A 17,500-nucleotide genomic window follows, 5' to 3' on the forward strand; every position below is an offset into this window, starting at 1 on the left:
GTTGATTTGTAAATTGACAATGTGTGTAATTAGGAAAATGTGCATCAGTGGAGGAAAGGGAAACTCTACTTACACATAAGTGTGCTGCATGCCTATTCCCCAAGGTGACTTCAGAATAGTAAAAGCCTGAAAGCTGGAACAGCTACCCACTACACTGAAGCTATAGAAACATACTGTGAGGATCACTTTAAAGACACATGCAACTGTTGAGACTAAGAAAATTTACAACTCAACTCTTGTTTCATTGAACTATCTATCAGTTTGAATAAAACGATGGGTGAAACAACTAGTTGTTATGGTACTATGCACTGTGTCTAGAACTTTAAGCATTTATTAAATTCAATGCTAATATTCCCCAAGTCCTCTCTAAAATATACAGATGAAATGATCTAATGAGATTACTTTTGAAAGTTCATATTAATTTAATGACTTTTATAAAAATGACATTTTGATTTAATAATAGTTATAAGTTGTATTTATAATTTTAGATTTTCCCAATTTAATCTAGGATTCAGAACATTTTAGTGAATAGCAAACCCCAAGTACTGGGGATAATTAGAATAAACTCCTAAGGTTAGTATAATAGTTATCTTTTTCCTAACTATGTCTGGTAAATGACCTGTGTATATTCAAAACTTTCAAGTTTAAATAGCTATTTCCAGATTTATATAACTATCAAAATATATAAACGAGGCATCAAGGTGCATGTCTGGAATTTCAGCACTCAGGAGGCTGAGGTAGAATAATAGCAAATTTGATGTCAGCACATTGGAGGGCATTGTACTAAATCTTTTTTTTCTCATTTAGAACTTCCTATCCTTTTAGCTGAGGACTTGGCCTCTTGTATCACAGTCTTGGGACTCTGAGGAGACCCAGAAAGCCCTCACTGACCGCTTCCTGTTCCTTCACTTCCACCATCAGGCCTATTTGTGTTTTCTTTTGGGCCTTTTATTTAAATAAAGAACATTATGGAAAGTCCCCAAGTTCACAATAAAGAAGAATAACAAGAAGAATGCATTATCAAAACCTAAGCAACAAATTTTGTAAAAGAATAACTACAAAGTTATATTCCTAGCATCTTAAGAAAATTTTAATATGTAATTTTTTCTACAACATCATTGTCCTAACCAGGATACACACCTAAATTTAGATATGGGTGTTGGCAAAAATTAAAATAATACACTGCAGTATTCCCAGCAACCTATTATCTAATATTAATTTACTTATATGAAATACTATTTCTAAATAACAAGTTACATTGATACTCAAATCATCCTCCTCAAAACACTGCTCTTAATTTCTTCTCCATACCATTGTGCTCCTGCTCACTCAGCTGTACTTCACTATCAACACACTTACAGCCTGGAATTCCCTTCCATACAATAACCTATCTAATAACACCATCCCTATTATTAAGGAATGATGCATATAGACTTAACTCCTTATAGACTACCTGACCCATCCAAATGATACTGATCTTCTCCTTGAACCCTCTAAAGCATTTTTTAAATTGCTTATGCTGATATTCCAAACCTCTGAATCACAAAATTTCATCAAGCATAAGAATATTTTACTTAAAGTTTCTGTTTCTCAAGACAGGGATATTCAAGTGTTTGAATACAGGAAATAGCTGGAACTAATTCTCAAACCCTACTCAAGGCCAATGAACGATTGTGAAGTATATAGATGAGGAGACCTACACATAACAAGCCCTAGTTAATATAGCTGATTGAATAAATTATCTTCACATCAGTAAGAGTTTCCTTTACACTGATTTTAAAAGAAAGAAGACTGAGAAACATCCAGTGCCTCATTACAGATTTTTCATTCAGGTGGAATCATCTGAAGGGGTTTAATTACAAGCGAGTCATTCAGCACAATAGATTTTCATGTATTTAGTATTTTGATTAATTTGAGAACATAGCATAAGGAATACTGGACAGTTTAGCTGGCTCATTGGTAATCTTCAGTCATGCGGTAATGGCTAGGTGCTTGAGAATATAGTGGGCTCCGGGGGCAGAATGCTTGGGTTTGAAGCCGAGCTCTTCTCCTAATAGTCAACAAAGCTACTGTAATCTGATTGAACCCATTTTTTAAAATCCATAGGCAAGAGACACAAAAGAATTCTGTCTTTTACAGTTGCTACAAAAGTAAATGACTGTCTGTGTATATGCAAAAATGTGAATAATGTGATTCCATGACACAAGTGATTGATAAATATTAATAGTGTCACAATATATGTAAAACTTTATTTCTTTTCATGAAAGAAGGTATGTTATAAACACAGGAAGTGATGATGAAACATCCATATACATTCCTTTTCCTAAAGAATATTTTAATCTTTCTCTCCAGAGTAAAATATTTATGAATAACTCAGAAATATCATAAAACAAAACAAAAGAAATTACTTGTGGTATACATGTTAGATGCCAGTAATAATGAGCTGCCTTTTCTTAAAAGAATAAGGAAATGAAATAAATAACACAGTTTGTTACTATAATTACTCAAAAGAATGATTAACGAACACATCCTGAACACCACAATGCTAAGGCAAAAGCTCAGGTCACGTCTCAGATCATTTTACACCACATGGAAAGCTAATTTCAAAGGAGAGGAGCCAGCATCGACATGCTCTGCCCAGAGAGCTTCTACATTTATTCTCCTCAGTCATCCATCACCGGGCTCATCATTAGCTTGTCATTAAAATCATTAATATACATGCATTGAGTGGTCCAGGCTTGTATCACATTTGCTGTGCACATTGGGGCTTACCCAGTTCTGATAATACACATTGAGCTAGGGAAACCTGGAATAGATTAAAATGCAAATTTTAAGAAACATAGCAATTTTTATGTATATTATATATTATATGTCTATTAGAAAATAAATTTTTCTGCCAGAAATTCCATTATACTCATGATTGAATCAAATTCCCTGTATCTGTAAGGATGTCAATGCTTCAATCATATGTTGCTTTGTTTGGGCATTTTATGTCTTATTGGTCTTTTCATTTTGTTTTTTGTGGGTTTTTTGTTTGTTTGCTCATTTCTTGTTCTTTTTTGTTTTTCTTTCTTTCTTTTTTTGAGAAACAGCGGAGGGGTAAGAGAGAGAGAGAATTTAAAGTTGTGGCAGTATGGAGGGGGGGGAGAGTCTGGGAAGAGCTGTGGGAGGGAAAACTGGATAAAAATATATCGAATGAAAAAAGTTAAAAAAGCTTCAGTATTACTTTCATTAGGAAATCAGATAACATTATCAATATTTCCCCTTGCTAACAGTAATTTAACAAAACTTTATTGAATGTTGGCATAAGTAAGACACTGTGTGCTTTTTCTATCTATCTAAAACCAATAATCTATAACGGGAGAAATATATACTCAAAAATCCTAGTTTGGCCAAGAATAAAGTTCCTAAGGAAAGGAGTAATGAACAGATACAGGAGTTTACAGGTGGGAGAGATTATTTCCCTCTGCGAATTATTCTAATCCATTAATATATATATATATATATATATATATATATATATATATATACATACACATACTTGGTGGCATTTACTCAAGAGAATAAAACAAGGACATGTTAAGACAGACATGATTGTAGTTGTTGGTCCTTTTGCTTATAAAACTCTTCCTGGTCTTGAAGATCTAGGCATTTATCACAACACATGCCCTAGTGTAATGAAATGTATGTACTGCTTTCTTCTGTTTCTAGATTTCAATTGTCCTGTACATTAAACTTCAGTCCTGGCAAAACATACTAATAAAGTGGATGCTAATTCAAAAGAATATATTATAACAGTTTATAGGAATAAAATACATAGCAATTGAAACACTGAATATATCTAAAACCTTTGCTGAGATGTTATAAACACACCAAAACATTCTAATTGGGTTTACCGATTTTCATTGTTTCATTTATGAGACCTTAAACAAAGAATATTTAGTGGACTTATTTGTAATATACGCAGGTAGAAGCACAGGTGTTAAGATTAAATGCACTTCCCAGCCATTTTTTTGCCTGTCTTTATAAGATATCCATATTATTAGAGAAAATAACACAAGCCTTGGGTTAGAAGGGTAGAAGTGTAGTAAGATCTGCCTAAGTAATCAATGTCATAATGCTTCCAAACCAGTGAAAATATGGCAGGTACTTATAAGTGGATATTAAAGTAACTTCAACTTTGATTTTTAGAATCAATTATTTATTCAGTTAATAATGGATATTTCTTCAAACTAGAATATAGTACTTTCTTATGAATGCTTTAGAATTATTCTGTCCATAAAGGAGAGACATTGAATTCAACAACTCCATTTTAGTTCACCATTTAGCAGTTACTATAGGAAAGCAATGATTTAATTTTCCTGCTTGAAGAAAGCATGATACATCACAATTTGATGTAATTTTAACCCACCTACTTGGTGGGTTAAAAATATTTGAGAAGTCTTTAAATCTTTGTTTGGAAAGATTCAATTAATGTTGGCAAGATATAATACCCATTATTATTTCCTAACAAAATCAAAAATAAAGCCATCTAGTACTTCTAGGCAAATAAAAGTTATCTCTCATTTTGCAGAAAAATAAAGCATTCAATATATGTATAAACATGGGGAAGAGGGGAGACGGGGACTATGATTCCTGTTCTCACAAGTCCCTTTCAACAACTGTGTGTTTTTAGACTTTTTAAAAAAATTTTATGTGTGTGAGTGTTCTGCCCAAATGGACGTATGTACAGCACATGTGTGTCCGGTTCCCATGGATACCAGCAGAGGGAATCAGATCCCTGAGAATCGGCATTATGGATGGTCATGACCTACCATTTGAGTGTTGGGAATTGAACCCAGGTCCTCTGAAAGAACAAGTGCTCTTAAGTGTTGAGCCATCTCTTTATCTCCAGTTCTCATAATTTTCAATCTCATAGAGGAAATAAAACATAAACAATTAAATATGGTACAACAAAAAGAGTGATGGATATCATAGTAGAGAAAATATTAAGGAAGGGAAGACAGACTCTGAGAATATAAACTATGATGATTTTTAGGGTGTGTGTGTGTGTGTGTGTGTGTGTGTGTGTTTGAATAGGCTTTGAAGTATTTGGAAATTGTCACACAGAGGAAAAAAGAAAGGACAGAGTGGAAATGGGGGGGAAAGAGTCTTACATAAATTATCGAAGTCAAATTATCAAAAATGGGGGCTTTCTCATATAATAATAAAAAGTTAGGAAATTAGAACAAGATCAGAGAGTGAAGAGCCTTTTATCTGCATCACAGAAAGTGAATGTTTCTGTGCTTTCAGCGGAAGGCTATTGACAATTTGAGAGTAGAGAAGTGAAACAGTTGAAGTTAGGATTGTTTTGCACTGCATCAACCCAGTGTAGAACTGTGAGAGGAAGGTTACAGTCACGCGCTTACCAATGCAGTATGATAAGATACCGACAGCCAGGGCAAATAGGGCACTAGAAATGGAGGGAAAGAGGAATTTAGGCTGCAGGTTGCATTTTGTGGCTCTTTATGTGTATGTGCAAGGCTTTCTTCTGTACTCTACTGACGGCACAGGGAAAGCTCATGATCTCACATGTGACGCTGATGGAGTTTTATATATATTTATTTATTTTTGTTTATAAGGAGGTGTGGGTGTGACCTCAGAGGGCTTCAGTATTAGTGAAGATAGCAGATACTGGAGGTGAAGTTCACCACAAATCTCGGTGATTCTCCTGCTAGAGGCAACAACAGCAGCCATAACATTGATTCATGCTCTCTGGAAACATTACTTATATCTAATTTTCAGTTTGTGTTCTTATGCCATTTTAAGGAAAAAAGTTTTTGAATGAATGCTTAAAAGAAAAGGGCATTCACTGGGTTGCCTTGCCCAGCATTGGTAGAAGGGCAGGAGCTGGGTCCTGCCTCAACTTTATATGCTTTGTTGATACCCAGGGGAGGCCTGCCCCTTTATGAGCAGAAACAGAAGAGGGATTGATTGCAAGGGGTGGGCTGGCAGAAGGGAGGCGGGGCAAGGGGATGGAAGGGAAGAAAGAGGAGGAAACTTTGGTTGGGATATAAAATAAATGAATAGGTTTAATTTATGAAAATGGAAGGCATTAAATTTTGCTTTCTCAAATGGAAAAAAATCATTTTTCTACAGCAAAGTAGCAAAAGAGAAAAAGGGTGCTGCTTGAATTTTAAAAATAAACATTAAATATACATAATTTTTAACTGACATGTAAGGAACCTTGTATGTTTATGCAGTTGTTTTATTATATAGTGAAATATTCAAATTACTTTAAACAGATCTATCTATTCTAATAGTTACCAGTTTTTATGACATAAGCTTTCCAAATCAGTTCTAGTACATTATTATCATTGACAGTCTTTATCCAGAACTTCCTAAGAAACAAGCCTTTGAAGAAGTATGTAACCCATACTCTTGAGGGGCTTGCTAAATGCCTTCTCTCCACATTTTAAAAATGCACGTGTCTTATCAGGATTTCAGAGATTAACCAACTCTAAGACCTGGTGCCCAAACTCCTTCCCAATCTTCTAAACCTGTGCTTCGCCTGGTGGCCTGGCCAATGCTGAAGAACAGGGGTGGTCAGAATGAGAAGCTATGGTTTAGTCACATCTCCATTCTTTTCACACACTGCCCTAAAACTGAACTGAGTCACTTAAATTGTGATTTATGTAGGCAAATAAACAGTCAAGTATCAGTAATTTCCATAAAACTCAATCTCAAAACTGATTTTATGCTAAACTTAGCTGACAACTACACACTTCATGAAGTTGTTTTAACCCTCTGTGCACAAGAAAGCTTTCTTCATCCCTTTGTTTTGGTTTCTGTAATGACCTATGTACTCAGCGGATGGAAAAACTCAGACTGTATCATGTAGGGTATGTTTCACTACTAAGTGCTCATTTGTGATTGTTCAAAAAAAAAAAAAAAGAATTCAGCTTGCCTTATTTGAGGGATCTGCAAAGTAGCAGTTGATTTTTTTATTCTAGTTAATCGCTCAGTTTTACAGCAACACTCAGTAAATGCATATTTTCAAACCACAGAGGACAAGTTACATTAATACACTGACTTGTTGCCTAAAGGAACGTGTTGCTCCTTTTGTTGTGAAAATTATAAGGACCTAAGGCATCAGTGAAGGCAGAAGAAATGTTAATGTTTGCCTGCACCCTACAGCAGAGTCACATTACAAGAGGAAAGTTTATCTTTTTAGATTGTGGTCACACAGCCTAATCCCTAGAGGAATGTAAATTTTCTTCACTTTATCCTTGTTCAAGACTAAGTTAATGGTCCTATAAACTCTTCCTGGTTTTCTTTTGAATGAGTAAGTTCTCTCCATAGAGTTTCTTAAGCTGGAATATTCAAAATCCACTTAAGTCAATGGAGGTCAGACTAGCATCTTAGTAGTGCTTTCTCAATTTTGATTATGCCAGTATTATCAAATATAATGACTAAAGTATTTATATGTTGCTGTGGGTTTATGAGAGACTCAATGATACAATGTAAATGTGATTAGACCATAAAGCTTGGCATGAGAGCTCAGTGTTGCAAAGCTTGCTCCCGAATGTGTCTGAGTTCAATCACCAGTACACATACAATCACATCATATTGATCATCAGTGAATCAATCAATCAGTCTGTCTAGCTCTTTGTATGCAATGTTAGTGTATATGCATATGTACTCTCTGAAACTAGTGATAAAACATGAAGTCTTAAAATGCATAATATATGTCAACAAATACTGTGAAGAAAAATTTTTGGCCCATACCTACGATATGGAAGATTTCAGTAAAAATTATATCAATGAATGATGTACAAGACTAATGTTACAAAAGACTGAAAAATTTTATGTGGTTTACTCATTCTAGAGTATTACCTTATAACCTTTATTCATATGTCCTAGTTAGTTGAGAACATTTTAAATATATTTAACACAGTATATCTCCTAAAAGAAAGGTACAACATGCCCCTGTCCCAGAATTGTGTATCATTGCTGTAAAGCATTACTTCTCAGATAATATTCACAAGTATACTCTGAAACTGTATTAGCTGTTTATACATACTAATTGTCATTTGAATACTTTTACATAAGTGAGATATGAAACTCCAAGAGAAAAAGTTCACAGTCATACAATTCATTCCTGCCCTTTATTCACTTGTGTCCTAACTAGTGATTAATAAAATTAAAAAATATCAGAATAGACTCACTATGGACATATGATGTACATTGATTTCATAGGTGCTCTTTATTTCATAAAATAACATAGCAATTTTCTAGTCAAGGAAAATTCAAGAGCAAAGTGGGGGTTTCTCTTAAATAACTACAATCCCCTCAGTATGCAGTACAGGCTGTCAAACCAATGACAATAACCATTGATACGTAGGCTATTAAAATAAGCAATGCATACAATTAGCAGTCTGTCAATTTCATATTTGTCTAAATACATTTCCTTTCAGTTCTATTTGCTAATTACAAAACCCTCTTACTTCCCATGTAAATGTTTTGCATATATAAAATTCTAAAATATAAATACAAAATTCTTTAAGATAGAATTAATTTCACAAGAACAATCGTTTATATTTGATTCTTTTGGATAGGTAACATCCATTGAATTGATTGTAAATGAGTAAAAATTGCAAATTTAGAGATCTGTGTTCGTATAGTCTGTTTGAAATGAAAAATAATGCCTTTTAGAGAAAAATTGTTGGTATCTTGTTTAGGAAAAAGAGCTTATCTAACGTATTATAGAGAAGAAAATTAAAATTTCAAATAAAATGTTTATTTTTTAAAAGAAAGAGGAAACCATTTGGTAAAATTTTACAAAACAAGAGCTGCCCAGGCTAATGTCAGTGTATTTCTGGTCATAGAGAATATGTCATTGTACTTGAGATTTTATCCTTTCAAAGCATATTCCTAAATTTGTCAGTAACAGGTAGACTTTTATAGTATAAACTTGAGGACATTTTAGAGAAACACTTAATTTTTCAGTGCAGATGGAGGAATGACAATATTATTACAACAACCAGGATTAAAAAACATCTCATTCTCATTTCACCAACTAAGAAGTTATAAAACAAATCTTTCTTAATGTATTTCATTTTTGAAACATTACCTTACTCTACTGTTGAGTATTTTTGTAGATTAAGATAATACCGGACTGTATCTGGTGTTGAATGGATCAAGCCCTATTGTTATATGAAGAATTCTCTATAGCTACTTCCTCTAGTCAGAAGCATTACACCAGTCCTACAGAAATAAAGTTCCTCCTCCTTTTTTCGTGGTGAAAATGAAAATATTTCTCTTGAAGGAAATGTATGACCGAGAAGAGGGAACGAAAGCTTGGAGTGGACCAGTGTTCCTCCATCCCAAATGTACCACGCAGAGTTCACCTTTGCCACGATACCCCAATAACTTCCATATCTGCTAGACAGAAACAAATCAATTCTATTTTTAAATTTGACACACTAGGATTGCATTTTAATATTAGTATACTTAACAAGCCAATTTTTCTCTTTTAACAATGTAGGTATTTTAGTATTTGATTGCAAATTACTCTTAATTTCAGAGGATTTTTATGTTGCCTATGGATGTACACTAGTCCTTGAACAGTCTGTGTTTCTTACATGTATGATTTGCATAAAATTTCAACCACAGGTCTAAGGACTCTTGCATTCCTCATTGTTATTAAGAGAAATAATAACAAAGCTCAGATCTTGACACTTACTTAGCAAGTAGTGCTTCTTTTTGGCTGTCCCAACTCTGCTTAGAACACATCCCACCCTCTGAAATCTCTTTGGCCTTACTCCTTGAACCATTCTTTAGTCTGCAAAAGCAGGATGCAGCCTTCATGGGCTATATGTACAAGTTCTTATCTAACGTAACTTGACTTCTTGGATTCTGACTTCTTGAAGGTCTTGATCTCACAATCTGATAGTTGCACTTAGGGTTCAGACTGCCCCATGGGTAGGTGGCTTCCCTGCTTGCCCTGACTATTGCTTATTTTTTCCACTGCCAGTCTCCCAGCAAAAATGTTCTCCTCAGTTGGCTCCTAGTGAAGTTGTCACCTAGGTTATCTTTGCAGGCATTGATTTCCACCTGGCCTTCACATGGTTCATGTTATTAGATCTGTCTAGTCTTTGAGACTGACTGCTTTGGTGGGCCTAAAGCCTTACTCAGACTAAATCACTAGACTGATTCAAACTTCAGTTGTCTCCTAAGCATGTATTATTATACCCTGTAAAACATGAGAATAGAATAGAAAATGAAAGCAATATTAATCTGTTATGAACCTGGTGCATCATCTCTTTTTCTGATTTGTTAATTACCAAAAGGACTGTGGCTTTAATGTTGTAGTATAAACTTATCAACAGTAAGATAATACAGCATGACCCTTGACTGTCTATCCTTTTGTATTTAAATGTTTAGCTCATGCTACTGAAGAACAATATAAGAAACATTCATCTTCTCTAGTGACATTAAACAGTTTGATTTCTGTTGCTTATATAAATCACATTAATGTCTGTCTATCATCTATCTATCTATCTATCTATCTATCTATCTATCTATCCATCCATCCACCCTCTACCCATTAGTTAATTCTGTCCTAATAATAGATACTGCTTATGTATCCTTGTGCTTTAAGCTGCATTTATTCATGTTGAAATATTATTAATAATTTAAATAAATGGTAAACTTTAATTTCTTTAAAAGAGGTAAACTATGTCTACTTCCTAAGTCCTCTTTCAAAAGCTAAATTTAAAATTTGGGGGTATATGTATATTATTTACTCTTTTCTGTTTTCTAGAAGTATGAAAAATAATATACAAGCAATATTTGTTCTTTAACCATTTAGTGAATGATTTTTTGCCCCTTAGAGACAGAAATTTTCCATGGCTCCTCAAATGGCAGAGAAAAGGAACATGTATCTTCTAACAAACGCCCACTTTAGATATAAAACTGAATCAGTACGCTACAGGACTGTCAGCTAAAGTCGTCTGACACACTTAGCCTAAATTGTGGGATTTCACACCATGGATGTCAGATAACATCTCTAAAGTTCTATAAAAACCTTCAAAACCCTATAGGAACCCACAAATTTCCACAATTGGCACGGTGGGGGTATCAGACATTTTAGCAGAAGATACTGTACCTCTGGTAGGATCTTTTTATTAAGAGGAACTAGAATGAGTTGTAAGTGCCACATACAGGGACTGGAATAATGTCAAAAAGAACAAGAGCTACTGATCCATACTTGTAGCACTTGACAAAGGAGATGAGATGATAAAGAGCTGGCATCATCATGAGTTCTGCACAGTCATTTTGGAAAGCGATCTCAAAGCTAACTAGCAAAGTTAATGAAAAAGTTTAGACATTAAATAAAAATGGAATTAAATCAGAACAAAAATTACAAGAGGACTAAAAAGGTTAGGGGATAAAAATTAAAGATGACTGGAACAGTGTTAATGAGAAAAATCTGTGAACACACATGTGAAGCCAAGTACTTTTTTCCCCCAGAACTTCATAACACAACATAAAGGCCCATAACAGCAGCAAAATAATACTGTCTTCACAGGAGCAAAAACAATGAGTGAGAATGCCTGGCTCAGATTATCAGTCATTTTTAACTTTTTTTTTTTTTCAAACTCAGATTATCAGTCATTTTTAACTTTTTTTTTTTTTCAAATTTAGAGCCACATCATTTTCAAATGCTTTTGTTCATGGGGAGACCTAACATTTGTGGGAATTTTTGTGTAAAATATCACCAACCAAAGGAATAGGATCTGTAAATTTAAAGTTTAAGGAAAGGAATAAAAATTGGGTAACAAAAGAAACATTATCTATTTGAATATCGTGTTTTATGACGTCTCATGATCTAGTCTCAGCATCATGTTCGAAAATGGGGACCTGGTGAACCCTTTTAGCTATCTTTGTGACCAACTGTTAGAGACAGAAGAGGCTGTAGTATAATCTATTGGGGTGAGTTTTACAACCTCTTGAATCTCTCCCAGAGCCAAAGATGCTGCCAAGATGATTGAGACATGTGTGACTTAGAAACTTTGAAGGTTCATAGACTACACACTGGCCATGGAGGCAAATATGACCTCATCACAATCATCCACCAACACATACTCCTTTTACATGACACACATGGTTCTTAAGCCCCAAAGTTTGCCTTCTAAAGACACAACAAATCCATTTTTCTAACCTTACATACAATATAGTAATTTCCTCTATAGTATATCATTAGAACTCAGACTCAGGTATTTTGTCCCACAAGAAGAAATTAATAATCACTTGCAATCAAAATTAAATATTTAGCAAAGAGAACTTTTAACTAATAGGAGAATAAAGGGGCTAAGAAATAACTTGTAAGAAGTTACCTGAAAATTCAGCAGTAGAAAACACTAATCATCAGAAGGAAAACCCCATGGAAATAGGCAACTTGGGGCCTAAAGGCCTCAATACAGAGACAACTAGGGAGAACCTTCATTTTGATCTCTTGATACAAGATTGGAACATGCAAAAATGGGGATCTCATTTAAGGTTGCACAAGAGATGGCAAGTTTGACCCAACTCATTGAGAATGTGGAGCAATCATTGTTTAACTGGGAAGAAACAGTGGGGCTGTGATAATTATTGTGACTTCATCATTAAACACCACTGTTGGCCTCGGATTGGAAAGAGAAAGCATGTGAACTACTTCTAACAGTAGGGGTTCATCTTTCAGTTCTGGTCTGAATATCTTCTTCTTTTTTAAGTTTAACAAATGCGAGAAGACATTAAGTTGAAATTACTGCAGTGTAAACATCGCATCTATCTAACTTTGAAAATAATCCCCCCCCAAAAAAAAAATTAGGTACCTATATAAAGTAGAAAGCATCCTTTACACTTGGTCATAAAGTGGATGGTCTGAAAACTCTTTAAACAGTGCCAGAAAATAGAGATTTAAAAAAAAAATCAAAGGACCGAGGAAGTAGTTTACTTGGTAGAAGTTTTGGGTGCACAAGCATGAAGGCCTGAGTTTGGATCCCTACACTGCTTAGCATTCACAAACTGGAACATTAGAGCTATTTATTGATCTAAAATTTTGATTTTCCCTCTCCGGGGGTCTAGATGGATCATGGATTTTATTCCTGTAGGTATTGCTTTGTGAAACTAAGCTGTTTCCAATGATCTGGCCATTTGTCTAAAACATAACAACCATTCTTAAGAAATTTGGCATTAACCTAGGGATAGCTGCAGAATAGGCACGCATGCCTCATGCACACTCAGATGCAACATTTTTGGCTCAGGAATGGTACAGGGAGCCAGTCATTTGGAAGCAAGAACCTGAGGTTAGGTTCTGACAGAAAAATTAATTGGAAAAGCCTTCTGGGAAATAAGATCATTGTAACAAGGAGAGGTAAAATTTATGTAAGACAAAGTTGAAACAAAATACAGGGTGGAAAAGCAAACAGTTTGAGACAAAAACTAGTTTATTTGGAAAAACTTTCTTTTGCAGAACCAAAATTTTGTAGTGTAAGAACAGTACTAGAAAAGAAAAGTGGACTATGTGGGAAAACTTGGTATCTCCAAACATTTACAGAGCCAACCCACATCTGTTCCTTTATTCTAATCATTCATATCTCTAGCAAACTCAAGTGGAAACTCCCATTCAACCACATCACTATTATGGAACTGAATGAAAATCTAAACAAACTAAACACTTATGGTGTTACATTTAATTTCTTAGACTCCAAAAGCAAAAGTACGACGTCATCACTTTTCATTTCGCTTATGTCTTCTATTTTGCAGTGAATCATAGAGTGGCTATGAGCTTTCCCCCTTTTCTTCTTAGAATAGAGTCAGGTGTCTTTTCTCAGGTGCCTTCTTGGATTAATTCATTGCTTTTCACTGCTCACATTTAATTTAAATCAGATGCTACAGGTACTAGAGCCTGCTAACATTAATCCTCTGCACCCATCTCTCCTAATTCAAAAAAAAAAAAATCCTGACATTACTATAGTCATGCTATGGTACCTACAATATGATTTCAGAGAGTTTGCCTTCTGAAGCAGAACATTGACTGTACCAAATCCAAACCCATAACACTGAACAAACTCTACTCTGACAAACACAAACACCATAACTTGCTATTTAGTAACCTAGGAGACTGGTCCCATCTTCATATAGTCTAAATTCTGTATTTACCTATGTGTTCTAAATTCCTGTCCAACCCTATTCTCCCTGTTTTTGGGCATATGAGTGACTAATTCTGGGTTGGTATTATTTTCTCTGTTAAAGTTGTTCACTGCCAACAGCTTCAGTTAGTATTTTCTTAAGCCTCTAACCCTTTATTCCACTGACTCTGAGCAATGAGCTCCATACAATAAATTTCTCTGTTATATTGCCTCATTTTTAATGAGGTGTTTACTTCAGGAAACATAAGAGATGTCAGAGTAAAAGGAAAGATGCTGTTTTGGAAAGCTATCTATAAATGTAGTGTAGTGGATAGAAAGTATTGAAACTGCAAAGTGTGTTTTGTATTTTTTTAGTCTCATTTAAGATTGTAATGAGATATTGCAATAGGTCCCATCAATCAGTACCTAAGTAGGTATATACCATGAGGAACATCACTATTTCCAGGCATTCAGTTTATTTGCATAAATCTCGTGAGGTAGGTATTATTAAGAGTTAAGGCTAAAAAGAGGAAGAAAAAGAAACCAAGGAAAGAAAACTTGTCCATTCCCACTGTGTAGTGCCTAGTCTGGCGCTGGAGCGCCAACAGTGACAAGTTGAGCTACACTCTTTCTTTCATAATAATATTGGCATAGCTATCCCCTCCCCCAAGCAACATATAGCATGAATTCACCCCAGAACACACAAAAAATGCTACAGAAATGTTTTATAAAATAGGTTTTTCATTTCTATTTGATCTCAAAATTCCCTGAACTGTGTTCAATTAGATACAAGCAAATTTTAATTGATAGAACCATGTAAATAGTTTTTCCTTGACTTGCTTCATAACAAACCCCAAATGCTTATGCTTCTTTACATACAAATAAGCACCTTAGAAGTATGGTAGCATTCTGAGGTGTTATCTGCTAACACCTGAGCAGACTACAAAAAGTTAATGGAGCAGCACAGAGAGATTGGAAGTATCAATGTTGACTCAATATTTTGCAGGATAATTACAAACTTGATTTTCATTTATATTACTCAGGGAAAGAAAAGGTATGGGATTCCTCTAATTTTTAACTTTTCTGAAATCTGTTTCCTACAAAGAAAGGGAGGCTTTGCCTTCATCTATAGAAAATAAATGCAGGTATTTTTCCTATGTGTTGATTCATGTCAGTATAACATACATAATGCATTAACTGAATGAATTTTGTACAAATTGATAATGATACTACACCAAACATAAAATATATTTTTAATATTGTTTTTGCATACTCCTCTCTCATAGATATTTCATGATTAAACTTTAAATTAAAAAATAAACTGAATGGTCAGAACTATCAATTGTCAAGTGAAAAATATTATGAACTCAACAAAGCCATTATTTAGTCCAATTATTATTTCAGGATCGAAAATACAATGTTTAATAAACTATTTTATTAAGTCATTAATTTTTTATTTTAATATTCTTAGCACTAGACAATTAAACTTGTGAAAATCACTCCCTTCTTCATGTTCTTGCACGTGATTCCCATCAGCATTTACATACTGTATGGGGGCAAACGAAGGAGCACCCACAGTCCACATACTGCTTTTACCAATGCCTCTCATAGAAGCTCCCCCTTTTTAAATGGAGAAAAACAGGATCTAGCTGTAGTTGGGCTCTTAAAGATGAGTTCTTCTAGCATTTGCACAGGGAGTGAGTATTAGCACAGTCAGAAGAGCAACAGGAAGGAAAAGCCTGCAGCTACCACTGCATGGCTGACAGGGTGATGATGCAGGATGTAAAAACTTTCATCTGATTGCTCATTTTCCTTGCTTAGAGTACGGCTAGTCTCGAGAGCATATATGCAAGTTCTTTTTACTTGGTGTTTTATCACTTCTTTTGTATTATTTAATATGACTAAAGACACTTCCAAAAGACCGACTTTTTTTCATTTTGGAAAAGTAATGGTTTGGAATCCGGAGAAACACTTTAAAGACTGCAGTGTGTTTTTGCAAAGACAATAGAGTGAAGTACCATACATTAATTAGGCATATGATCCCAAAGACATTCATATGTCAAACATTGTATGGCTTTTTAAAAATCAACAAAATAATAACTAGTGAAAAGTCCAATGAATATGAGTACATAGCTGGGTTCTATATCTCTTTCAGGGCTTGACTGGATACTTAATCGGAGATAGAGGAGTCCAGTGCAGTAGCATATGCCTATAATCCCATCAGTGTTTAGGAGGCTGAGGTAGGAGGACTGATGTGAAGATGAGCCTGTGCAAAAATGTGAGACACTGTCTCAAAGCAAAACAAAGCATAAAAAAATCACAAAGAGTAAAATATTAAAATGGAGGTAAAGAGTAAGCTTGTATCAATAATGTGAAGTTAAGCAGCTTGCAGAGTAACTCAGGGAAGGATAGCCGTAACATTTGAACATCATCCTACCATCTAAGAAGCACATGGACTTCATCACTCAGCTGTAATTATTTCTCCAGGAATTCTCATTTCTACCTGGGTCAGTACTTTTTAGTAAACAAGAAACTGATATTCCTGACAATACTGAATAAGACCTGGCATTTTAAAAAGTGTCATACACTTTTCTGAAATCCACAATACATCAATTTTTAATACTTCTACTCTCTCAGCTCCATTAAAAAGATGGTAGGGGAAAGATTTTAGAGTAATTAATGATATAGTTAGCTGCTAAATATTAATAGGAATCGTAGTCTTGCATAAAATATAACATATAAACCTTGCCAATACAGACGCACCAGTAATTAAGCTTGAATATGTAATTACACTGATTTATAAGACAGGCAAAAAGTTACACTTTACCAGCTTCTGTGTAAACTGTGGGTAACAGTTAAACTTTGCATTTTACGGTTTATAAAAATGGGCAATGTCTTGACTACAGTTCATAAATGGTTTAGAGTCCTGTAATCGTAGTAAAAATTATGAAAACCCACCCTATCACAAATATTCATATTACACCATACAAACCAAACTCTGATAATGGCCCATATGATGGCTATTCATCATAGACAGTACTTAATGCCCAACAGGACTTGAGTACTACTAAGAATTTGTAGAAGAATGCTATCAACACTAAGTATAGGGTACTTGGAATAATCTCTAAGATGTGTGAACAACCATTTTGATATACTTTATATATTATGGGCATGGTGCAGACCAACTGTGCTTAAACTTTTGCATTTTTACTTAAACACCATGGTAAACTTCAGAAAAAAAATATCAAATTCAGAAGCAAAAGAATATATTTTCATCCCTTTCAGGAATCTGTTAACCACACTTACATGTGTGGCTGAGGCGAGCAGCCCGGACTGCTGTT

General features: G+C 34.6%; 1 protein-coding gene across 6 annotated transcripts in view; it reads right to left on the reverse strand.

The window, feature by feature from the left end:
- Positions 1-17,500, reverse strand: part of Foxp2 (forkhead box P2) — a 545,581-nt gene that overhangs the window by 7,487 nt on the left and 520,594 nt on the right. For all 6 annotated transcript variants that reach the window (XM_037203509.1, XM_028871779.2, XM_037203507.1 and 3 more), the window contains one exon: positions 17,466-17,500. This exon is cut by the window's right edge and continues 129 nt beyond it. In XM_037203509.1, the coding sequence (XP_037059404.1) occupies positions 17,466-17,500 (35 nt within the window). The remainder of the gene's footprint in view (positions 1-17,465) is intronic.

This window comes from Peromyscus leucopus, chromosome 3, assembly GCF_004664715.2.
Source record: "Peromyscus leucopus breed LL Stock chromosome 3, UCI_PerLeu_2.1, whole genome shotgun sequence".
Lineage (NCBI taxonomy): Eukaryota > Metazoa > Chordata > Mammalia > Rodentia > Cricetidae > Peromyscus > Peromyscus leucopus.